The following is a 27,382-nucleotide window of genomic DNA, read 5'->3' on the forward strand; positions in this document are numbered from 1 at the left end:
CCTGGTCTTCCGTGCTCCACCTGACCTTCCTCCGGACTTGGCCTCTTGTGTCTACCGTCACAGTAAGTGATAACAGGCTTCACTTTCAGCTTGTAGCTGAGCTGACAACTCCAGCACCTGCAAGTTGGAACTCAGCTACCCAGAAGCATTCCAGTGACCACATGAGCAAGGATGGCCACCACTCGAAAAAGTGAGTTTGAGAAAGTTCTCATAAATTTGCTCCCAAATATTTTATTAGGTTTTATAAAAAGTTTCATATAAAAAAAAACAGGAAAGTTATGTGTGACACAGAACACCACATGGAAAGGGTGCTGATGGGTGTGTTTTCTAATTTCTCTACAAAATTAACCAGCCATGATGAAGGGGAGAGAGTTAAAAAGTATCATTTCAGAGTACAAAAAGCATGTGCTAATTTTTAAGTGCAAAGAAAGCTCATAATAAAATAGACTTTAAAAATTACAAATAAAAATCTGTACATCGAGGATATTTTTAAGGCCTTTCCATGGATATAGCACTTGGTAGAAAGAGGAGACCGACCGCCAAGAGGAGGGACCGTCACGTCAGGTATTACAGGTCTGGCCCATTTCTGCTTGCAGGACCATCTCTTCTTTCCTCAAGGGGAAAGTGTCGATCAGGTTGAAGAGAGTCAGAGGCGTCACCAGGGAGACATAGCGCTCCTTGTCCGTTCCATGCTTATCCACTAGCACCATGCTGAAGGAATACAGTGGGATTTGTAACAGCAGCCTAGGAAAGACAGAGTCAAGAGAAGACGAGGTCAAACTCAACCGTCAGGAGTTCTGGCTAAGTACCATTGTCTGCATCATCCTTTACTCTCCTGCTACTAGAATTGTGGTCCCTACACATGGGGACTTGTTAGAGATGGCACATCCCACACTCCACCCCAAACCTACTGACCCAGAGTGTGCATTATTAGCAGGACCCTTAGTGACCCTTAGTGACAGCACTGCTTTAGACGATGGTCAGGGAGACTTGAGGCCAGCAGTGTTGCTATGCACGTGCTATCTGTATGCTACAAGGCGGGTCTAAAGTTATTTTGTGTTGGCTTGGAGTCAAACCAGTCTGTAGAATAGAAATGTTTGCACAGCCACATTAGGACTAGATCAATGGTTAGCAATAGAGGCATTCAGAGATGTTTTAATTACCACAATGGGGGGATTGAGCGCCCACAATGGGCACTCCTGGTCTCTAGTGAGTAGGGGCAGAGATGCTGCTAAACAGCCCACCATGCATACCCCCTCCCCACCAAAGAATTATTTGGTTCCAAGTGATAATAATAGTACTGCATCTATAGTTCTGGCCCATGGGGTGGCCAGCTCAGGACTACACAGTGAAGAGAGGATTGAACTTGGCCTCTATCCCTAGCTATATTGACTTGGTTAATTGTAATAGTTTTTGTACTCTGCCTCATTAGAATTTAAACTGCAAAAAATATTTTATATATAATAGTACAATGATGTTTAAAATTATTTTGTTTAAAAATATTCTTTTAATTATGATAACATTAGGATTTTCCCCAACAGATATATCCCTGCCATCTTGAAAAGGAGAAAATGATCAGTTTAAATACATGACTCTGGAAATGAGGTTTTGGATTTTCCTGCCTTTTTTAAAGATTGATTTATTTATGCATACAAGAGATGGGGTACAGGCCAGAGGTGTGGGGGGGTTGAGAGGATTCACCATAGACAGAGTGGGGGGCAGATCTACTGAAATGCACTGCTGAGGGGAGCAGCGGGCGAGTCAGGAGAGGTCTGCTACACCATGTGGGTCACCTCCCTGGCCAGGGATCAAACTCATGCCATGCCGCAGTGGCTGCTGACAGCTTCACAGTGGTGTGTCTTAACCCCTTGCGCCACCAGGGAGGCCCCAGGATTTTCCTGCTTTTGATACTGAAAGCATAGACATGCAAGTTTACTTAAGTTTATGCTGCTTCCTCTAGGCATAAGGGGCTTTTTCTTTTTTAAATTCTGTAATTAGGGGCCTCCCTGGTGGCATAAGGTGTTAAGACGCAACCTATGGAGCTATCCACAGCCACTACAGCATGAGTTCAATTCCAGGCCAGGGAGCTACCCAAATAGCTAGGCAGACCTCTCCTGACTTGCCTCCTGCTGCCCTCAACAGTGTAGTTCAGTCAATCTGCCTGTTCTGTTCCCCACTCTGTCTCTGGTGAATCCTCTCACACCCCACCCCTCTGGCCTGTACCTCAGTTCTTCTATGCATAAATAAATCTTTAAAAAAATAAAATGAAATTCTGTAATTAGGTCAAATATTTCTTTGCATCCTCAGCACTCTATGGAAAAAAAATCACATTTTGAAAGAGTTGGTAGTGTGTTCAACCAGTACTGTTTAGTAACATTGAACTACAGTCTCTAGGGCTTTTTGAATTAGTGGAAGTTTCTCCTCAATGTTCACTTATGTTCATGTCCTTTCCACCACACAGGCAACCTTTCTAAGGGCCGATACATTACCAAAATATGTGCGCATTTAAGGTTGTGTTCTGTGCATCTGAACTTTAATTTATATGAAGTGTATTATAAATCACATTCCTTTTCTTTTTATTCAAATGGGTTTTGAAATCTTTTTCCCTTTAAAGGTTCTTCACCAAGTCAGTATTTCAAAATACTTTTCTGTAGATTGATGACTTTATAAAACTTTTCCAATGGATTATTTATCATATTGGGTTGAGGAAATCCTACATAAAAATATATACTTTTATCCTTGGGATTTAGTCACAGTACTAAATTATCGATATATTAAAGTATAACCTTTATCTACCCATACATTCCACAGAAAAAAACTTTAGAAAACCTTGCTGTAGGTATATGTAAGTATACATGTGCTTTAACTATTTCTTGAACTTTACTATTCTTGTACACATTGCATCTTTGAAAATATTGCTCCAGTGAGCTGAGTCCACAATTTAGTATAAAGATGTTTAGATGAAAATTGGAAAAATGAAACACATGGACAAGAGAGCCCAGTGGGAAAAAACTAAGCCTGCTCACTGCCATCTTTGGATTTGTTTTAGATGTCTGCAGGCCGTATGTGAGGCAGAATACACACTGCCCTCTGGACTTGCTGTGAAATATTTTGGAGCGAGGTCACCAAGATGGCGACGTAGGTCATTCCTGACTTCACACCCCCTCAAGAGCTACTAGCAATTCTTAAAGGACAAGACTGCAGAACATCTAGAGCCTGGGAGTGAGACGGAAGTGCCCCTTGCACTACAGGCTGGATTAGAAAGGTAAGAAGCTGCTATTGCTGGCCGCACTGCCCTCTTCCTAGGTTGGAACATTCATTACACTAAGAGGTTTCCCTGGAGCCTAGGTTCCTCCAGTGGGAAAGGAACCAAAAAAGTGACATCCAGCACCCCCAGCATTGTGGGTCACTTTGTGGGAACCCCTACTCTGATTCTGCCACACATGCATCATGGGAAACAGTGGTAGAGAAACAAGGATGCACTTCTAGCACTAGGATCTTGGCAGGTAGAGTTCCTACCTCCAGAGCCCAAGTAGCAGCCCCAACTGGGTGCACAGTCTGAACAGGATACTCAGCAGGGTTCAGGTCTGCCTGGTTTGGGCCCCTAAATGCAAAGTTTTGCAGGCTCTGGAGCCTGGTGTGGTCCAGCCTAGGCAGGAGAGCTTAGTTGTAAGTCTTGGTTCCGCCAAGAAGGGCTGATAGCTTTGGAGCAAGGGCCACTTTGAGTCAAGACCACAAAGAGCCTTAATGGCCCTGGGGCTGCTTCCCCCCTGCACCCTGAAATGAATTCATGGGCCCACTTCATGCTGATACAGCCTACAGGCAACCTTACCAGCATGCAGGAAGCTGTGTGGCCCTATGAGCAAGGCTTTTAGTGGTTTTTGCTCTGCTGATAGGAAAAGCCACTACTTCAACCGGATCAGGATACACAGTGCACACACTTGCCTGATTTGAGTCCACAAACTATGTGCCCTGCAGGGCCTATCTACTGTGGCAGGAAAGTTAATTCAGAGCTGACCCACTGCTAGTAGGCCTGATCAATCAAGGCAACAATAAAGCGCATCCTACAGCCTCACCTGGGCAGGAGTCAAACTAGCTGTTGTCAGCCAGTGGGACACCCCCTCAACATTAGAGCTTGAGCAACTGCATCTCCCAAGTAGACCCTACTAGCAGGCCCCATCTGCTCAAGGATGTTACCAGAAGTGTCCAGAAAGCTGAGTTCACCATAGGTTTGCTTCCATTGAGAGAGTTCTTCTCCAATATCTGGCAGAGGATACCACTTAATCAAATATGCAGATACCAATGTGAAGAATCAAGGGTCACAAAATAACAAGTGAATACAAAACCACCAAAGGAAACTAAAATCTCTAGTAACTGATCCTAAAGAAATGGAAATATAGGAACTATTAGACAATAATTCAAAATAATCCTCTTAAAGTGAATTATAAGAACATGAGCAACTAAAATTAGCAGAATAGAAGAGAAAGAATTTCAAAGAAACCCCTAACAGAAATCCTAGAACTGAAGGAGGGAGGGAGGAGCACAGGGGACTGAGGTGATGGTACATGCGCGAATTGGTGAAGGAAAGTCTGTGGGGACACCTGAGTAGGGGGAAAGAAAGCAAACTGAAAAATTTAATCAGCAGCTTCAAAAGCAGGCTTTACTATGCAGAAGCATCAGTGACTTGCAATTCCCCAGTTAGAACAGCAAAAGTAAAGAGGGAAGAAAGTCTCCTGGACTTATGGGGACACGATGAAACAATGTTCGAATGGGGGAATTTTACGAGGAGAAAAGGATAGAAAGCATACTTTAGGCAATAATGGTTGAAAGCCTCTCAAACCTAGAGAGAGAGACAGCCAGGAGACCCAAAATAGAGTGAAACCCAATAGACTACACTGAGACACATATTGGAATTATATTGTCAAAAGCAGTAAGAAGATGTTCATTATATACACAGGAACCCAAACACAGCTATCATTTGATTTTTCAAGAAAACCTTTTCAGGACAGAAGAGAATGAGCTGCCGTATTCCAGAGAAGCTGTCCTTTAGAAGTAAGGATGAAGACTTTTCCAAAAAAAAAAAAAAAAACAAAAGAAAAGCTGAAGGATTCATCCTCTGCTTTAGGTCTGCCTTGCAAAAAAATATGATAAAGGGAGATCTTTGAATGGAAGTAAAAGTATGCTAATTAAATACATGTATGGCAATAGTAGTACACAATTTACATAAGTCTAAAAGTTAAAAAATGACCAAACCTGCAATGATTTGTTATAAAAATTATTTTAAATTGTAACAGCAATTGGGGGGGGGAGTGTAAAATTATAATAGAAAAACTATTTTGTTGTCGGAAAAGTCACGATGCATTTTTGCTTGAAAAGCAGAAAAAATAGGTCATGACATTTCTGAGAGCTGAATAGGTTTTTCTATTAAAGTCATTATAGTTTAAAATATTTTATGGTAACAAAAAAATGGGAAAACCTGTAGTAATCATGATAAAGAAGCCCAAGCATTCTGCTACGAGACATCAACACATAAAAAAAGACAGCAGGAAGAAACAATGGACCGCCAAAGCAGGCAGAGAACAAAATGGCAGTAGTAGTCCTCACTTCAAATGGACACATACTAAACCAACCAAAAGAGCCCTTCAGCCATTCTAAGATTTTTTTTAAAAAATGGGATCCAAGAAAGAGGTTCAAGGTGGAGGAGCAGCGAGATCCTGTGTCACCTCCTCCCCACAACACAAGAAGCCTGCAATGATATAGGAACAGCTGTTTCTCTGAAAAAGCAATGAGCATAAGAAGCTGTGATGGAAACCACTGGAAAGCATAGGAAATGCCTAGACAGTCTTACCAGGCCTGCCACTGGGCACTGTGGTCCACGGTTGGGATTCGGAACAAAGGCAACACAAAGCTCCCCGGCAACTAAACGGTTTACTTCCCACATTGGAAGCTCCAGCACCCACATCCAGGTAAAGAAAAGAGAATTTGAGTTCCCCAAAGGAGAGATGCCAGAATGGGTAACAAAGGGAGTAGATTGATCAAAGACCTAACTGAGGAACTGGAATTTTATTTTATTTTTTTTTTTATAAATTTTATTGTTATATTCCCCATACAATTGCAGCCCCCCATTCTGACCCCAATCCCTCCCCTCCCGCCCCTGCCCCCCTAAAAGTGTCTCTGGTTCATAGTTTTCTGTTGATTTTGATTTTCACTTTCTTATAGTTATTCATTTTCCTGGTCCCTTATTTAAGTTTTCTAGATTCCTGCTATGAGTGAGACCATCCGGTATTTTTCTTTTTCTTTTTGGCTTATTTCGCTGAGCATGATCCCTTCCAGCGCCATCCATGTTGCTGCAAATTGCATGTGTTTAACTTTTTTGAATGCTGAGTAATATTCCATGGTATATATGTACCACATCTTCTTGATCCAGTCATCTATTTTTGGGCATTTGGGTTGTTTCCAAAGCTTAGCTATTGTAAACAGTGCTGCTATAAACATAGGGGTGCAGGTGTTGTTTGGAATTGATGTTTCTGTGTCCTTTGGGTAAATACCTAGGAGTGGAATTGCTGGATCATATGGAAGCTCTATGTTTAGTAGGTCCAGAAATCTCCACACAGCTCTCCACAGTGGTTGGACCAGTTTGCACTCCCACCAACAGTGCAGAAGAAGGAACTGGAATTTTCAACAAATGTAAAGCCATCTGGAAGGAGGGGCAATCTCTCCAAGAATGGAGATGCAGCTCAGCGCCATCGCTGGGCCATGTAGTGCTGGCACAGGCTGATGCCACACTGGTTGAAATCAACAGCACCAGGGATGGAGGACAAAACACCCTATCCCTCCGCCTCACTGCTCTTGTAGCTTTTCAGATAGTTCTCGTGACTCCTGGGGGCCCATCCACCCACCACCTTCTGGACACCAACAGCTGGAGCTCATGCCTGTGGGGAAAACCAGAACCTGCAAGAACAGGCCAGTCACAGTTTCCTCCTGGGCCCGCAGCTCCCACAGTCCCCATGAAACACCCACCCCTCCAAGTTGGTGGTGCCTCCATTTCTATGCAGTCTATTCTGCTACAGGACACCCATATTACCTGCCTCCAGCCTACGTCTCAGTGGCCCTACTCTTGCCCACATTCCTAGGGGGAAAACCTTTGCTGAGACTAGAGCTCAGTTATGGCAGAGGGGCCAGTTCCAGCCTGAGACTAAGGGCGTGCTCTGCTATGGTGCAGATCCCTCCCTCAGCTTAAGCAGCTGGACCTCCAGCATGTGTCCTTGGCATTCCTCAGCAGCAGCAACCTTGCTTCCCACTGCCCTGAAATCCCAGCCTCGAGGCAGGGATCTCAGGCCATCACCCTGCACTGGCTTCCAAGTTCCAAATACCATGACTGTTGAAGAGATTTCATCCTGCACAGCAACAGGAGGCCCCGCATCCCGGCCCACACCCTAGGCCTACACCCTGCAACTTGCAGCTCTAACACAAGGTGATGCGTCAAGACTGGGAAAGAAAGCTGTTTACCCAAACCCACAGAAACAGACAGGACTAGACACTAATTTCAGGTTCAAGATAAAACCCCGGGGGGGGGGGGGAACCTCACTGCCACAGAATGAATTAAACTATCTTCAGATTTTCAAAGCATCAGTTTTAAGGATTCTCTCTGAAATGAGAATGGATGATGAACAAAATGAGAACTACAGCAAAGCAAAGAATGGCAAAGCTGCAAACAATCCTCGAGCTAAAGAATGCAGTACCAGAAAAAAATACAAGAGAGGCTCCACAGTGGACCAGGTGAAGCAGCAGACAGAGCCAGCAAGCAGAGAGAGGGTGGTGGACAGCACCTAACCAGACCAGCAAAAAGGGAAAAAGTTCAGATTCCTTTGTAAAAATGAAGATTACTGAAGAGCCTCATAGAATGAAATCAAGAATATTCACATCACGTGGGGGTCCATAAGGAGCGGGCGAAGGGGCAGACATCTTGTTGAGAGATAGCCGAGAATGTCCTCAGCCTGGGGAAAAGAGCATCTAGATCCACGAAGCTTAAAGAGTCCCAAGCAAACCCAAATACACATGTACCAAGACACATTATAAATATTACAATTAATTGGCGACTCCACCCACAACGTGATGGGGTTGGGATGCACGCCCTCACCTAAAAACAACTAGAAAAAAACGTTTGCTCATAGGAAGATCCAGAAACTGTCCTGTCTAGAGTCCCAGGACTTTCTTCAAACTAAGGCTGGTGGCCCCGGCAGGGAAGTAAGGGGCGGTGCCGGGGAGAGTAGATAACCCAGCCAGCAGAAGGGGCTTAGGGGTCAACAACCCATTCCACGAGGGGGCAACTGAGGGCCTAGGGAGAGTCCCTGGAGGCACGCTGCTGATACACGTGCAGGCGCAGACCTGGGAAATTGGAAAATTTGCAGCGGACTCGGGCACCAGAAGCTCCCTCCCACCCCGCTCCCGGGAGAGAGAAAGAAGACACCAGGTGGAGGCAGCCTGGCCTCCGGACTCCATAAAGGGCCCAAGAGCAGAGAAGGACTTCTGAGGTAACTCATAACTCCCATAGGAAGTAAACAAACAGCACGAGGATCCTGTAGCCCACACAAGCAGCGACCATTGTCAGTGGCCATGGTGATAAGGCAGCAGGTGCCCGCCTGCCAAGCACAGTCTAGACCTGGAGCATGAGCCTGGCAGTCCTGACCTAGCTCCCCCCACCAGAAGACTCAGGTTTCATAGATCACACCCTGCCGCAGGAACAGGGAGGTGAGGTGGGCAGTGAGATAACCTGCACACAGAATACAGCTTGCTGTGAAATGAAGGAGGTAGACGTGACCAATCATGCCTGTAATGGAGAATTAAAGCCCCAGACTCCCCTCCTACCCACACCTCATACCACAGCACACCGAGAAAACTAAATCCCTAGCACCCAAACACACACACACACACCACAAATAAGGCCACACATGCCTAGGAAGCAAGGAACATCTGAACACAGATGGAAAAGCAAAATGAAGACGCGAGCTCCTAGGACAAATACAAAGGATACAGAAATAGGAGCTGTCAGACAAAGGCAATATTACAATAAATAACATTAAAAATGCTAAATCAAAGTTCAAAGGCAGTTGTAAGATCTTAGGAAGGAGATCCAGGAACAAAGTTCTTCACCAAAGCAACTGAATAGATTTTTTAAAATCATAGAAAAAAGACTGCATGAAATGCAGGCAAATTCAGAAACCGCTTTAAATAGAATCAAACCAACAAAATGAAGAATTTCAGAAGTAGAAGATTCAAATGAACATATTGATAGGGGCTAGGGAGGGGGAGGCGATCTGTTGAGACACAGGGCGTGGTATAGTAGGAAATCTGCACACATATTGTTTATGGCCGCTTGTCTGCTCAGAGTTACTTTTCCAGCCCAAGGACACATCGGTATCTGAAGACCAGCTTCATTACACTGGGACAAGCATGAAGCCAGGTGTCCAGCAGGGTGATAAGGAGTTCCAGTGGGTGGACATCATGAGCTCTGGCAGCAGCGAAGGCCTGCTTACTGCTGCACTGTCTTGGTTCAACTCACTATAGAAAGCCAGCTGGAAATGAAATGTTAAGGTGGTACTTTAGGGTGTTAACACCCCATTTTCCAGATTGCCAGCTGTCTGATGAAAGCACACCTCAAAGAGTCAATTCTGGTCTCTGTTTTACTGGCATTCAGTGGTGACAGGCTGCCCAAACTCCAGTCTTCTGGTTACAAAATCACCCATTCAGAAAGAGAATCAAGGCAAAGAACAGGTGAGAAAACTCTGAGAGGTATCAGACTCAATTAGAAGAGGAAACTTAATTGGGATCCCAGAAGGTGAAAAGAGAACTAGGAGCAAAAATCCTATTCAAAAAAATAACTGAAAATTTCCCAAAATGAAAAAAATGAATTAAATATGGATGTCCAGGAAGCAGAGAGAATACCCAAGTTTTTAAATGGTAGAGAAAAAAATTTGGAGGCAGGAAGGAAAAAAAACTTATAAATTAGGCTCATCCAGACACTCTCCAGGCAAGAAGAGATTGGAAGGAAGTGTCCACAATCCTCAAAGATAAGAACTGCCAGCCAAGAGTAGTCTATCCTGCAAAATTATTATTCAAGTATGAATGTGAAACAAACTTCATTGGATTCTGTTTGGGAAAACCTTTGTCATCACCAGACCTGCCCTTCGAGAAATGTTGAAGAGTTCTAAAAGAAAAAAAATAAAACACAAATTCCTGAGCAAAATGACAATACAAATAGAAAACCAAAAGCATAAGCAAGATTATGTGTCAACAAAACACTAAGGGGAGGTGAAATGGACCAAACCTGTATAGTTAGAAGTTGGAGAGCAGGCACCAGCTCATAAAGATCTTAAAACATGGGAATGAAAAATTCCATCATAACCAAAAATCCAGAAGAGTCCCACAAACAAATTGATAGACACCATAAGGAAAGCCATTTAGAAAGAACAGAATCAACAACAAAATAACAGTTCATATCGATTATCACCCTAAAAGTGAATGGTCTGAATTCACCAATTAAAGACATGCACAAAAACGTGGGCAAAAGAGTTTCAGCCATTTATACTTTGTTTACAAGAGACCCATTTAAAACCAAAAGACAAAAAATTCCCTAAAAATAAAAGGTTGGGGCAAGGTCATCCATGTTAATTCACAGTGAAAGGAGGAAGTGCTGTTTTCATCAGATAACAGACTTTAAACTAAAAACAGCAAATTGGGGGCAAAGATAGGCATTATGTAATGACCAAGGGAACAATTCACCAAGATATAACTTATTAATATTTATGCACCTAATACAGGAGCACCTAGTTACATAAAGCAACTATTAACACACCTAAAAGATCAGCAAAACTATGGTCATTGTCTGAGAACTCAACACACCTCTGACATGAAGGGCTAGATGACCCAGACATAAAATTAAGAAAATAAAGTTGTTTGATGAAATGTTAGAACAGGTGGATTTATTGGACATTTACGGAGTGTTTCATTTCAAAGTAAATGAATACATTTTCTTTCCAAGTACACATAAAACATACTCAAGAATAGATCATATAATAGGATATATAACATGTCTCAGAAAATATACAAACATAAGAACCACACCAAACATCTTCACAGACCACAAGCTATAAACCTAGAAATTAACCAGAAAAAGAGTCCCGGAATAAACCAAAACATGTGAAGACAAAACAAAATGCTCAAAAAGAAGTCAAGGAGTACCTAGAGATTAATGAAATGGAGACAAGCTACTTGACCCTATGGGATGTTCTCAAAGCAGTACTTATATAGGAAGTTTATAGCAATAGGGCCCATGTTAAAAAAAAAAAAAAAAAAAAAAAAACTCAACAATCTAACGCTGCAGCTGAAAGAACTAGAAAAAGGAAAAAATAATCCAAAAACCAGTGAAGTAAAATTTGAACAGCAATAAATGAAATAGGAAACAAGAAGACAGTCCAACTGGTTCTTTGAAAAAAATAAACAAAATTGACAGGCCATTAACTAGGCTTCAGGAGAGAGAAAACTCAAATAGACTCAACAATAAAAGAGGTGAAATTACAACAGATACTGCAGAAATTCATAGGATCATAAAACCCTTTCACAAAAGTATGTAAACAAGCTGTGTAACCTAGAATGGACAAATTTTTATATTCATACAACTCCCAAGATTCAATCAGGATGAAATGGACAGCTTAAAAGTCCTAATCACAAGTGCCAAAATTGAAATAAAAAATTTCCCTAAGAAAAGCTCAGGACTAGATAGCTTCTCCAGTGAATTCTATGGAAACTTCAAAGAAGATCTAATACCTATTCTACTCAAATTCTTAAAAAAATTGAAATAGGAGATAAACTTCCTCATATATTCTGTGAGGCCCACATTACCCTGACCCCAAACTACAACAAAAACAGTACAAAGAGGTGGGCCTCCCTGGTGGCGCAGAGGTTGAGCGCTGGGTTGCGAAGCTGCAGCTTCTGCGGCGCCGGTTCGAACCCCGGTTGCTCCCTGGCCACCGGAGGAGGGTCCCACATGGCGCGCAGACCTCTCCTGCCGCCCACTGCTCCCCTCAGCAGTGTACTTTGTCCGTCTGCCTGCTCTGCTCCCCGCTCTGGCTCTGGTGAATTCTCTCACCCTCATCTTTAAGGGAAAAAAAAAAAAAAAGTACAAAGAGGGCCTCCACAGTGGCGCAGCGGTTGAGTGCTGGGTTGCGAAGTTGCCCACAGCCTCTGCAGCACCTGTTCAATCCCCGGCCCCGAGGCGAGAGTCCCACATGGCACGCAGACCTCTCCTGCCGCCCGCTGCTCCCCGCAGCAGTGTACTTCGGTCCTTCTGCCTGTTCTGCTCCCCGCTCTGGCTCTGGTGAATTCTCTCACCCTCCCGCACTTCTGACTGTACCCAGTGCTTGTATAATAAATACATCTTTAAAACAAAACAAAAAAAAAACAGTACAAAAGAAAATTATAGACCAATATCTAGTGAACATAGATGCAGAAATCCTCAACAAAATCCTAGCACACCAAATACAGCAAGTGGGTTTCATCCCAAGGATGCAAGGCCTGTTCAACAAACATACCAATGTCATTCACCAGATCAACAGAAAGGAAGATAAAAGGTGCACAATCATCTCAATAGATGACAAAAAAGCATTTGTTAAGATTTAACATCCATTTATGATAAATCATTCAATAAAATGGGAATAAATGGAAGTTATCTAAACATTATAATAGCCATATATGACAACCCCACAGCCAACATCATACACAATGATGAAAAGCTGAAAGTGTGCTAAGATCAGGAAAACGATAAGGATGCTCACTTTCACCACTATTTTCCCACAAGTCCTAACTGAACCAATTAGGTAAGAAAAATATGTTATATGAATCCAAAGTGAAACTGTCACTATTTGCAAATGACATTTAATATACTTAGACAAACCAAATGACTACCAAAAAAATAGAAATAAATGAAAGCAGTAAAGTAGCAGGATACAAAAATCAGTAGCATTGCTATATGCAAACAATGTGTCAGAGGCAAGGGAAATAAGGAATACAATCCCATTTATAGTCATGCCAAAAAAGAATGGAATACCTGGAGGTTAAGGGCTTATATATTTAAAACTATGAAACTCTGAAAAGAAAGAAAAGATACAAAGAAATGGAAAGATATCCCGTGCTCCTATTTACAGTAGGTAAGCTATGGAAACAACCCAAATGCTCAAAAATAGATGACTGGATCAAGAAGATGTACATATACACCATCGAATATTACTCAGCAATCAAAAAAAGATAAACTAATGCCATTCGCAGCAACATGGATGGAGCTGGAAGGGATCACGCTCAGTGAAATAAGCCAGAAAGGTAAAGAAAAATACCGGATGGTTTCACTTTTAGGAGGAATGTTGAGGATCCAAATAAGGGATCAGTTAAGAAAAAAAATTATAATAAATATCAACATTAACAGGCAACTATAAACCAGAGACATTCTACAGGCAGGAGCAGGGGGGAGGGGAGTAGGATGAGCACAAGGGACTATGGTGATAGTACATGGGTGAATTAGTGGTGGAAATTTCACAGGGACTATAACAGAGATGAGAAAGCATACATTGTACAAAAATGAAGAATGATGTAAAAAATATATAAAATAAAGAAAGTTATCCCATGCTCACAGATTTGAAGAATTATCATTAAAATGATAATTATCATGAAACATGGTCATATTACCTAGAGCAATTTACAGATTCAATGCATACCTGTCAAATTGATTTTTTTTCAAAGTAACAAAAATGTTATAAAAGATATACAGAATCACAAAAGGCTAAAGCAATCTTGAGAGAAAAGACAAAAAATGAAGGTATCACGCTTCCTGACGTCAAACTATAAACTTACACAGCAACAGTAATCAAAGCAGTATGGCACTGAAACAAAAAGAAACTAAGACCAATGGAGAATAGAAACTCCAGCGAAACTCACAGAAATAGAGACAGTTAATCTGAAAAAGGTGCTATAGTCATACAATGGAGAAAATTAGCCTCTTTAATAAGTGATTTTGGAAAATATGGAGTAAAGATCTGGATATAAGAACCAAAACCATAAAGCCCTTGGGGAGAAAACAAAACAATACAGGGGACACATTATAGGACATTTTTTCACAAAGATGTATTTGGGGACTCAACATCAATGACAAGGAAAACAAAAGCAAAAATAAGTAGGACTACATCAAACTAAAAAAGCTTTTGTACCTCCACAGAAAGCATCAGAAAACCATAAAAGACAAGCTACAGAATTGGAGAAAATATTTGTACATTGCAATCTGACAAGATGTTACTCTCCAACATTTGCAAAGTTCCTATATAATCCAACATCAAAACAATCCAGTCAAAAATGGGAAGAGGATCTGAATAGACACTTTCATAAATAAGACATTCAGATGGCCTACAGACATGAAAACGTGCTCACTATCACTTACTATAAGTGAAATGCATATCAAAACCACAATGATATACCACCTCACCCCTGTGAGAATGGCCAATTAAAAAAAAAAAAAAAAGACTGGAGTCTACTAATGTTGGCAACGCTGCAGTGGAAGAGGAATTCTCATCCACTGTTGGTGGGAAATACAAGTTGGTGCAGCCCCTGTAGAAAACAGTGTGGAGATTTAAGAAAATGAAGACTGCTGTGTCAACCAGCAATACCTCTATTAGGCATTTATACAAAGAAATGCCTGTGTACATAGCAGCGTTGTCCACAATTGTCAAATCATGGAACCACCTAAGTGCCCTTCAACAAATGGATAAAGAAATTGTGGAATATATATGCAATGGAATAATACACAGCTATGAAAAAGATTAAATAGTGGGCTATGGGACATAATGCATGGACTTTGAGGTGATTAAGTGAAATAAGTTAAAAAGTGAAACAAAGATAGATGGTTTTCTTCATTTGTGGACTATAAATAATAAAAAAAACATACAATGGCAAAATGCTATAGGAATAAATCCTGAAGTCAGTGAAAGAATATAATGGGTACCAGAGGAAACAGCAGGGATGGAGGAACAGATGGGGGGGTAGAAGTAGATGGGGTATTGGCATGATTGCTGGAGGGTGAGTGGTACATGTGCACATATGAAAGAGCAAAAATTAAAAGAAAATTTAAAAAATTGTAGTTAGAGGCCGATTTTAACACACCAGGCCCTCTTTGCCTTCTCTCCTGTCCCAGAATCACAGTGGTAGAGTGGGGATAGAGGGGGACGTGCAGGCGAACAAATGCTAATAGAGCACCCATGCTGGAGGCCAGAGAGCTACGGGGTAAGGGTACAGAGGCAGAGAGGGGAGGGAAGAGAACTAAAACTATGACAGTGGCTGCAAGTGTGATCTGGAGCGGGGGTACTCTACTACATCGATAGACACTAGGGGTAAAATTTTCCTGATTTTAAAATAAAGTCATGCAGTATAGGGAAAAAATTGCAATAATTCAAGAACCTTAAAAGCAGCTAGAGAAAAATGAGGCACATACAAGGGAAGCCCCTGTAAGATCAGCGAATTTCTTCCAGAAACCTTACAATTTAGAAGGAATGGCATAATATATTCAAAGTGCTAAAAGGAAAGGTTTCTAATCAAGAATACCAGGTAGGTTGCCACTCAGAACTGAAGTAGCAATGAAGAGCGGTACAGACAAATGTTAAAAAGAACTCACTATCACTAACCTGCCCATGCAAGAAATACTAAAGGGGTGTCTATAAAATTAAAGAAACACCACATAGAAGCAGCAAAAAACAAAGGGGAAGAAAACCCCATGCAACGAGCCTAATAAGTAAACATAGTAAAGGTGCAGAATCAATCACATAAAAAAATCTAGCACAAAGCTTGAAAGACAAAAGCACCATGAATAAAAATTACATAACCAGTTAATGGATACATAGGAAGAAATGGGAGGACAATAAAAACAAAATGTGGGGGTGGAGGAGAATAAGAAATGTGGACTGTTTAAATGAGCTCAAGATTAACTTGCTTAATGAATTGAACAAACCTAGTGGAAATGGACATTCTTAGAATTATACTATCATCCAAGATTGACTAGGGAAGAAATAGAAAACCTGAACAAACCAATCACAAGCAAGGGAATTGAAACAGTAATCAAAACTCTCCCCCAAAAAACAAAAGTCCAGGGCCAGATGGCTTCACAAGTGAGTTTTACCAAAAAAAAAAAAAAAAAAAAAAAAAAAAAAAAAAAAAAAAAAATCAAGGAAGAAGGAATTCTCCCAAACACATTTTATGAGGCTGACATTACAATAATACCAAAACCAAAGACAACAGAGGAAACTACAGGCCAATCTCTCTAGTGAACATAACTCAAAAATCTTCAGTAAAATCTTACCAAACCAAATCCAACAATGCATTTAAAAGATCATAAACCATGACCAACTGGGATTTATACCAGGACAAAATGATGGTTCAACATCTGAAAATAATCAATGTAATTCACCACATCAACAACCAAAAAAAAAAAAAAAAAAACATGACATATCAAATACTTTCTCAGCATCTATTGATAAGATTCAGCATCCATTTATGTTGAAAACCCATGGAAAATTGTAAATAAATGGAATGTACTTTAATATAATAAAAGCCATATATGACAAACCCACAGCTAGTATCTTTCTAGATACTAGAAAGTATCTAGTTTGGTTTTTTGGTGAAAAACCAAAAGCCTTTCCACTAAGATCTGGTACAAGACAAGGATGTCCACTCTCACCACTACTATTCAACATAGTGCTAGCAATCCTGGCCAGAGCAGTTAGACAAAAGAAAGCAATGAATGGAATGCAAATTGGAAAAGAAAACTGTATTATTTGCAGATGATATAATATAGAGAACCTCAAAGTCTACTCAAAAAAAACTAATTGAAACAAATAGTTCAGCAAATGGCAGGAAACAAAATCTACACAAAAACCAGAAATAGAAGGCACAAAGAAATGGAAAGCTATTACCTGCTAATGCAAAGTAACAATCAACATTGTCAAAAAGGCCATCCTACTCAAAGCAATTTATAAATTCAGTGCTATCCCAATAAAATTACCAAGTGGCATTCTTCAAAGAAATAGCACAAAGATTACAGCAATTCATATGGAACCACAAAAGAAAAAAACCAAATAGACAAAGCTATTGATTAAAAGAGGGGAAAATGGAGGAATTAAACTCCCAGACTTCAATCTATACTACAAAGTCATAATAAAAAAAAGCATAATTGTAACAGATCAATGGAATCAAGTTGAAAGCCCAGATATGGACTTTCATGGATAAAATGGATATGTATAGAAGACTTGAATGTAAGACCCAAAAACCATAAAATATATAGGAAAGAATATAGGCAAAACACTCCTTGGCATAAATTTCAGAAACATCTTTGAGGACTCATCTCCAGAAGCAAGGAAAACCAAGGAGAAGATAAACAGCTGGGACTACATCACACTGAAAATCTGTGCAGCAAAAAAGACAGTAGCTAAAGCAAGAACAACTACTGAATGGGAGAAAAGATTTGCACACCATACAACAGTTAAGGGACTGATAATCAAAGATCTATAAGGTTTTTATACAATCAACAAACAACCTAGTCAAAAAAATGGACAGAAGAGCTAAAAAGAAACTTCTCCGGGCCTCCCTGGTGGTGCAAGGGGTTAAGCACAGCACTGTGAAGCTATCCACAGCCTCTGCATCAGAAGTTCGATCCCCCGGCCCCCAGGGAGCAACCCACATGGCGCAGAAGACCTCTCCTGTCACGCCTGCTGCTCCCCTCAGCAGTGTATTTCAGTCAGCCTGCCTGTTCTGCTCCCCACTCTGTCTGGTGAATCCTCTCACCCCCCCTACACCTCTGGCCTGTACCCCAGCTCTTATAAGAATAAATCTTTAAAAAAAAAAATGACACTTCTCTAAGGAAGAAATACAAATAGCCAACAGGCAGATGGAAAAATGTTCATTATTATTATCAGGGAAATGCAAATCAAAAACCACAATGAGGTGCCACCTCACATCTGTGAGAATTAAAATTTAAAAAAACTAGAAACAACAAATGCTGGTGAGGCTGTGGTGGAAGAGGAACCCTCTTATACTGCTGGTGGGGATGTAAACTGGTCCACCCACTATGGAAAGATGTGTGAGGGGCCTCAAAACTCTAAAAATGTATCTATCATATGATCCAGCAATTCCACTAAGACTCTACTCAAAAAACACCAAAACACTAATTTAAAAGGAAAGCTGCACTCCTATGTTTACTGCAGCACTAATTACAATAGCCAAGATATAGAAACAACTCCAATGATCCAGAACAGATGAATGGATCAGGAAGAGTTGGTATATACACAATGATTTACTAATCAGCAATCAAAAAAGAAAGACATGCCATTTGTGGCAACATGGATGGAGCTGGGAGGGATTATGCTAAGCAAAAGGAAACAGATATCTAATGGTTGCACTAATATGGAAATGCAGAAAATCTAAATAAAGGGTCAGGAAAAGAGACAAAACTTGAAGCTGACCATAGGTCTCCTGCAACCAGTGGGGGAGGGGAAAAGATAGGGGTCAAAACAGGGAGGGAAGAGCACAGGGCTATGGTGGTGGAGAACTATGGGGACTACACCTGAGGAGAGAAATCAAATACTATCCAAAAATGAACACCAATGGAAGAAAGTAAATTTGATTAAAAAAAAAGAATCCTGGGCTTCCCCAGGGTGCAGTGGGTTGAGCACAGCACTGTGAAGCTGTCCATAGCCTCTGCAGTGTGGGTTCGATCCCCAGCTGGCCAGGGAGATATCCACATGGCACAGCAGACCTCTCCTGCCTTGCCCGCTGCTCCCCTCAGCAGTGTTTTCAGTCCCTCTGCCTGTTCTGCTCCCCACTCTTTCTCTGGTGAATCCTCTCACCCTCCCGTGCCTCTGGCCCACACCCCAGTTCTTGTATAAATAAATCTATCTTAAAAAAAAAAAGAATCCAAATTGGGAAAGTAAAACTGCCACTATTTACAGATGGCATGATAATATAAATAGAATCACTAAAGACTCCACTAAACGATTAGAAACAAATCAGTGGGCTAAAAAATTCAACATACAAAAATTTTTGCATCGCTATATGCAAATAACTAGATGATAAAAAAAGCAATCACATTTACAGTATCGTCAAAACATTAAATACCTAGCAATAAAGTTAATAGAGGAGAAAGATCTGGTCAACAAAATTTGTAAAACATTATTAAAAGAAATAGAAGACACAAAGAAATGGAAAGATATTCCCTCTTGTGGGTTTGTTGAAATTACCATCTTATTTATGGCAATTTACAGATTCAGTGCAATCCCTATCATTTTTGCCACATTCTTCAAAGAAATAGAGAAAACATTACTGAAATTTATATGGAACTACAAAAGACCCCCAATAGCCAAGGCAATCCTGACAAAAATTAATGGAGGTATCACACTCCCAGACTTCCAACTATCCACAGCCATAGTGATGAAAACATTATGGTATTATTAGAATAAAAATAGACAAAGCGATCAATGCAACAGAATTGAGAGCCCATAAGTAAGCCTACACTTAGTTAATTTATGATAAAGTAGTCAAGGGTATATAACAGAGAAAGGAAAGACTTCACCAAATGCTGTTGGGAAAAATGGACAGCCATATGCAAAAAAAATTATCTAGACCATTCTCACACCCTACAGAAAAATTAAAAACGGATTAAAGACTTGAATGTAAGACCCAAAACCATAAAATACACAGGAAAAAATATAAGCAAAACATTCCAAGACAGTGGCCTTATGGTTGTTTTTGTGGTTTCTACACCAATGGCAAGGGAAACAAAAACAAAAACAAACAGATGGGATTGCAACGAAGTAGAAAGTTTCCGCACAACAGAAAAAACTGATAAAGACACCCTACAAAATGGGAGAAAACGTTTGCGCATTACACATCCAACACGGGGCTAATGTGCAAGATCTATAAAGAACTCAGAACTTAACAAAAAGAGTTACCCAAATCCAAAAACAGCCAGAAGAGCTAAATAGATAGTTGTCCAAAGAAGACATACAGATGGCCAACAGTCACATGAATAAAATGTTCTACATTTATCAGGGAAATGCAAATCAAAACCATAATATAATGCCATCTCATGCCTTTAAGAATGGCCTATGTTGAAAGGAGCAGAAACAACAGGTGTTGGTAAAGGTGTACAGAAAATAGAACCCTCATACACACTGTTGGTAGGAATGTAGATCGGTTCCCCACCCCATGGAAAACAGCATGGATGTGCCTCAAAATATTAAAAGTAGAACTACCATATGACCCAGAAATTCCACTCCTTTTTATCCAAAGAATGCAAAAATACTAATTCAAAAGGATATATGCACTCTTGTGTCCATTGCAGCACTATTTACATTCACCAACTTATGGAAACAACTGGAGTGTCCAAGGGCGGATGACTGAATAAAGAAGATACAATATATACACAATGGACTACTCAGTGACAGATGAAATCTTGCCATTTGCATGCACCACATGGATGGACTGAAGGGCATCATACTAAGTGAAATTAAGTTAGAAGGAGAAAGACAAACACTGGATCATTCCACTCACGTGTGTAACAAAGAAGCAAACAAAGGAACATATAAAACTGAACAAAAAAACCCTAGAAATATGATTACAGAATTGAGGCCACCATAGGGGGAGGGGGCCTGATGTACTATGGTGGCAAATATTGGTGGTTGGTATGGTAACATATATCTGAAGAGTTGTAATCTATTCTAAATCATACATAGTGCTGTAAGCCAGTATTATCACAATGAAAAAAAATGAAATTCTCAGTATGAAAAAAATGGGAGGACAAACTCAAAAAGCTTCTATACAGCAAAAGAAACAACCAACAATATGAAAAGTACCTATGAAATGGGGAAAAAACAACAAATTGTATTATGTGATAAGTGGGTAATATAAAGACATTTAACAACCCCATACAAATCAGTTCAAGGGAAAAAAAATGATGAAATTTAAAATGGGTAAAAGTCTTGAATAATTTCTTCAAAAGAAGATTTAAGAATAGCTAACAGATATACAAAAACATCTCAACATCACTAGTCATTAGAAAAATGCAAATCAAAACCATAGCGAGGTATCAGCTCCTGCCAGTTAGAATGGCCATCGTCGAAAATACAAGAGATTATATGCTGATGAGGATGCAGAAAAAAGGAATCCCTTGAGTACTATTAGTCATATATTCCACAGTGGCCTAAGGGTTAAGTCTCAGTGCTTATCACTGCTATGGTCCGAGTTCAATCCCTGGCCAGGGAACTAACCCACATATGGCACAGCAGGCCTCTCCTGTCTCACCCACTGCTCTCCTCAGCAGTGTATTTCAGTAAGTCCGCCTCTTCTTCTCCCCACTCTGTCCCTGGTGAATCCTTTCACCCCCTGCACCTCTGGCCTACACCCCAATTCTTCTATGCAAAATAGAAATAAAATAATAAGGCAACATTTAAACAAATTTAAAATAGAGCTATCATATGATGTATCATTTCTACTTCTGGGAATATATCCAAAAGAAATGAAAACACTAACTCAACACATTCACAGCAGCATCATTTACAATAAGTAAGACATGGAAATAACTTCAGTTTCCATCAACAGATGAATGGGTAAAGTTGTGGTATATATACACACAGTGGAACATTATGCAGCCATTAAAGAGGGAATATTGCCATTTCCAACATTATTGGATGGACCTTGAGGGCACTATGGTTATGTGAAATTCAGACAGTAAAAAAATTACCATCTCACTTATACATAAAATCTAAACAAAAACCTCAAAAAAGGGGGGGTCTAGAATTGAGGTTACCAGAGGCAGAGGTACAGAATTAGCATTGGTAGAAGGTGGTTAAAAGGTACCAACTTCTAACATAAATGAGTACTAGGCTTGTAATGATTTATTTAACACTGCTGTATGCTACATGTGAAGGTTTAAGAGTACATCCTAAGAATAGTCACTGGGGAACAAATGGTTTTCTTTTACTTTCTGCTGTGTCTACATGAGACCTTGGATGCTAAATACTTCTTGCTATAATTGTTTTATAATACATATAGGTCAAGCAATTGTGTTACACCTTAAACTGATACAGTGATAGATGTCAATTATATCTCAGTAAACCTGGGGGAAATGTGACTTTTTCCTCCCTCCCTCAACTGGATCAAGAGGAAAAAGTCATGACTTAAAATCTAAACTGACTGCACTTTGCCTTTTAAGGGGGAATTTCCAAGAAGATAGGGGAAAGGAATATTTATCTCAATGGGTTGCTAAATTGCTAATTAACTTCTACTGACCAGAAATGAGACAATCTGAAGTCTCTCCCAGGTTTCCTGTGGTGTTAATAAGGACACTCGGGAGTAGATGACTTTGAGAAATGCATTAAAATATCTTTGGCCCAGTAAATGGAGACCATGATGTGAGGTATGAATGGAAAGTTAAACTGCTCTGCATCTTTAAGAAGAGGTGTAGTGGGTGGGGTGAGTTATGATGGGGAGAAGAGGGTTAAGTCCTAGGGCAGGGGGTGGTCCAAGAATCACAATGTTGTAGTGGCTGGAGCCCGTGGGAAATGGGAGCATTGGCGGTTGTAGTGATTTTGAGGCCAGCATGGAGACCCCCCCATGGTGCCAGCACATACATTCCTCACATGACCCTTGTGCCTTGACTGAGACTATAAAGAGGGAAACCAACCCTGGAAGAGCTGAGGCATCAAATCAGCACACTGCCAATAGGCATGGGAATGTATCCCACCACAGCAGAGAGACCACAGAAATCTTGGGGATGGATGGTTGGACCCCACATGTTGTGTGGGAGGAGGGGTGGTGCCAGCACTTTGTCAGGGTTACAAAAATATCTTGCATTTGAAATGAGGTTTCCTTGGAGAATCTTCTCCAGAGGGCTCTGGAGACTCAAAATATCTGGGAGGTTTTGGTTCAAGATAGTGATACAGGAAGATCCAGCACACACTTCCTCCCATGGGCACAATGAATCTATATCTACTTATAGAACATTTCCTTTGGGGTGGGGAAAACCCCTAAAAACTAGCAGACTGGCTCCTGCCTACCAAACAAGCGAGAAGGAAATGACATCAAAGTAGGCGGGAAAGAGTCTCACCAAAAGCTCCAGCCCCTGTGACCCACTATTGAAAGGCTCAACCTGGTGATTTTCCTTGAGGAGCAAAGGGTTTATACCCCATATCTGGCACCCCAACATTTAAGATCTGCAACTGTGAGACAAGGCCCTCAAACATTTAGCTTTGAAAACCAACAGGGTTTGCACCCATGGGCTGTGGCAAACTGAGAAAGGGCTGATGCAAGGCCTTACCCCAGGCACAGCACAGACTCCAGTACACTGAAAAGCACCAGTATACATGTGAAAGAGGCTCATTTGGTAATTTTAAGGCATTGAGCTGAGGAGCATGGGTCTGCCAGGGTACTCTCTCAGGACAGACTGGGGGGAGTGCATTGTTATGCTCTCCCTCTGCCTTCGCTAAGTCACAGGAACCGACTTTTCCTCCTTTAATCCCTTTTTTCTCTTTATTTTGCTGTGTGTCATCTTCAGACTCTCTGCCTGCCTTGATCCAGCCAGTGGGCAACATCTTCATGCTCTCCCTCCGCCATCCTCCAGAGCACCAGTCTCCCCTGGAGGGGAACTTCTACATGTTTCCAATACCCAAGATTTTTACATCTGATAATCTGTGTGCCTTGTGTCCAGGGAACGTCCCTTGATTGCCTGCCTCGGGCGGCCACTGGGGCTTGCTTTCCTGGGTCCTCTGAGATTCTAACAATTAGACAATTATTGGCAAACTACCATCCCTACCACAGTGCACAGACAGTGCACTGAAACACACCTCTAGTTTTTTTTCCCTGAAAAAGAAGCCTATTTGCTTGTCCAAGACTTAGGCCTAAAAGGCAAAAGCAGTTGTAAGCAGGCCTTCATAGTGATAAATACCTACTCCAAGAAGAAAAATCTCAAGACAACCTGGTGTCACACCTCAGAACTGGAAAAAGGACTTACTAAGCCAAAGTTAACAGAAGGATGGAAATACAGATTAGAATGAAAATGAAATAGAGACTGAAAAGAAAATAGATCAATGAAACCAAGAATCAGCACTCTGAAATGAAAATTGATAATCCTTTAGCTAGATTAACCCAGAAAAAGGGACCAAATAAAATCAACTAACTACAACTAATGCTACAGAAATATAAAGGCTCATGAGACATTAGTATGAATTATATACCAATAAATTAGACAACCTAGAAGAAATGGTTCAATTCCAAGAAACATAAAACCTACTAAGACTGAATCATGAAGAAATAGAAAGTCTGAACAAACCAATACTAGTAATGAAACAATCAGTAATTCAAAACCTCCCAAAAGTCCAAAACTGGATGACTTCACTGGTGAATTCTACCAAACAAAAATTAATACCAGCCCTGCTCCCTCCACCCCCCTCCCCAATTAAAGGAATGCTTCCAAACTCATTTTAAGAGACCAGCATTACCCGGATACCAAAACCAAACAAGGACATCACAAAAAAAAAAAAAAAAAAAAAAAAGTCAGTACCTCTGATGACACAGATGCAAAAATTCTCAACAAAATATTCACAAGCTGGATTCAACAATACATCAGAGCAATCATACACCATTATTGAATGGGATTTAGTCCAGGGATGTTTTAACATATGTAAAACAATCCACATGCTACATCATATGAACAAAAGCATAAAAATTAACAGTCATCTATTTTTGGGCATTTGGGTTGTTTCCATGTTAACTATTGTAAATAGTGCTGCAGTAAACATAGGGGTGTAGGTATTTTTTTGCATTAATGTTTTTGTGTCCTTTGGGTAGATTCCTAGGAGTAGAATTGCTGGGTCATATGGTAGCTCCATTTTAGTAGTTTGAGGAACCTCCACACAGCTTTCCATAGTGGTTGGACCAGTTTGCATTCCCACCTCCTCACCAACATTTGTTGTTGCTAGGTTTTGTTTTTTTTTTTTTCTTAATGGATGGAGCTAGATGGGATCAGGCTCAGTGAAATAAGCCAGAAGGAAAAAGAAAAATATTGCATGGATTCACTTATAGGCAGAATATAGGGGAACCAAGTAAGAGATCAAGAAAAAAAAATTAAAAATTAGCAGCAAACCATATATCAGAGACATTCTGCGAGGGAGGGGGAGGAAAAAGGAGCAAAACAGAGGAGAGAAGAGCACAAGGGACTACGGTGATGGTTCACTGGTGAATTGGTGGTGGGTATTTTACGGGGAATTTTACAAAACGATGTAAAAGAAAAAAAAATAACATGATCATCTCAATAGATGCAGAAAAAAATATTTGACAAAATATAACATCCTGTCATGATACAAACCCTTAACAGTTTGGGTGTATAAAGAACATGACTGAAGATAGCAAAGGCCCTATACAATAACCTGCAGCTAACATTACCCTAAATGGAGAACTATTGAAAACTAAGATCAAGAACAATATACTTACACTCCTATTAAATACAGTACTCAAAGTTATAGCTAGAGAAATTTGGCTAGATGAAGAAATAGGCATCCAAATCAGAAAGAAAGCTAAATTGTCACTGTTTGCTAATATATGATCTTATAGTTAATCCCAAGGAGTTCATCAAAAAATTCTGGGAAGTGATGAAATATTTCAGCAAAGTTGCAGGATACCAAAAAAAAAAAAAAAAAAACCACAAAAACCAACAACAACAGAAAACCCCAGAGAAATCATTTGCATTCTTTCACACTAATGTTAAAGTACCTGTAGAATAAAGACACCCATTCACAACAGCATCGAATATCAGAAAACACTTCAGAATAAGTTTAACCAAGGAAATAAAAAAATCTATATAATGAAAACTAAAAGACTTTACAGTAAGAAATCAAACAGACAAATGGAAATCATTGCATGGTAATGAATTAGAAGAAGTAAAACTGTTAACATGGTCATCCAACTCTACAGGTTCAGTATAATTCACATTAAAATATCCAAAGCACTCTTCACAGAAACAGAAGAAACAATCCTAAGATTTGTGTGGAACCACAAAGAAAAAAAATAAGCAATACTGAAAAAGAAAAAAGCTGGAGGTATCATGATTCCTAATTTCAAACTGTTATTACTAAACCATGGCAATAGAAACAGCACAAAAACAGATACATAGTACAGGAGCAGAACAGAGCCCAGAATTAAATCCTGGCATAGAGAGTCAACTAATATTTATCAAGGGAGTCAAAAAACACCCAATGGAGCAAGGACAGTCTCTTCAACAAACTGTACTAGGAAACTGGAAATATGCATGCACAACAATAAAATTGAATCCTTATTCCACACCATTCACAAAATTGACTCAAAATGGACCGAAGACTTAAACCAGACCTGAAACCATAAAACTCTTAAGTTATGGTGGTCATTTAAAAATATATACAAATTGTAATCATTTTGTAGTCCTTAAATGATGTTGTCAGTTATATCTCAAAAAAAATAAAATGGGTTTATCTTTTTTGATTGCTGAGTAATATTCCATTGTGTATATGTACCACATCTTCTTGATCCAGTCATCTATTTTTGGGCATTTGGGTTGTTTCCATAGCTTACATATTGTAAATAGTGCTGCTATAAACATAGGGGTGCAGGTGCCCTTTGGAATTGGAGCTGGAAGGGATCATGCTCAGCGAAATAAGCCAGAAAGAAAAAGAAAAATACCAGATGGTCTCACTCATAGCAGGAATGTAGAAAACCCAAATAAGGGACCAGGAAAAAGACTAATTGTAATAAAGTAAAAATCAAAGTCAACAAGCAACTATAAACTAGAGACACACTATGGGGGCGGGAGAGAAGGGAGTAGGATCAAAACAAGGGGGGTGGGAATTGTATGAGGACTATAACCAAGATGAAAATGGATACATTGTGCAATAATGAAAAGTGATGTAAAAAATATATAAAAGAAAATAAATAAAATGGGTACAAAAACAACAGTATTCTTGGTCCTTATCAGCCATGAGATTGCTGGACAACTACCCTTGGGAGTATTAATTGTCCTTACATCCAGATATAAAATGAGGACAAGGAAGCAGAATATGTAATGACCTTGCACCACCAGGCACTGTCTCCTTTCTGCTGTTGCCCTTTTATTTTTTGCCATGGTTTCAGAGCTATTTGAAAATTTTATAACCAGATGAGAGGACTTATAGATTTTCCAGGCATTATGCTTCTCTTTTTTCATGCTCCCCTATATTTGCCTCAATTGTTTCTTTTCCTATTAACTAGACTTTTAGGGTGGTACTCAAAGGTCCCA

The 27,382-nt window shown here is 40.2% G+C and overlaps 1 protein-coding gene across 1 annotated transcript in view; it reads right to left on the reverse strand.

Annotated features, from left to right (window-relative positions):
* Positions 1-560: 560 nt before the first annotated feature.
* SRPX (sushi repeat containing protein X-linked) overlaps positions 561-27,382 on the reverse strand; it is a gene marked incomplete at both ends in the record, with an annotated part of 119,953 nt that continues 93,131 nt past the window's right edge. The window contains one exon of the mRNA XM_084258098.1: positions 561-744. Within this exon, the coding sequence (XP_084114224.1) occupies positions 561-744 (184 nt within the window). The remainder of the gene's footprint in view (positions 745-27,382) is intronic.

The sequence above is a fragment of the Talpa europaea genome (genome assembly GCF_964194135.1).
Source record: "Talpa europaea genome assembly, chromosome: X".
Classification (NCBI taxonomy): domain Eukaryota; kingdom Metazoa; phylum Chordata; class Mammalia; order Eulipotyphla; family Talpidae; genus Talpa; species Talpa europaea.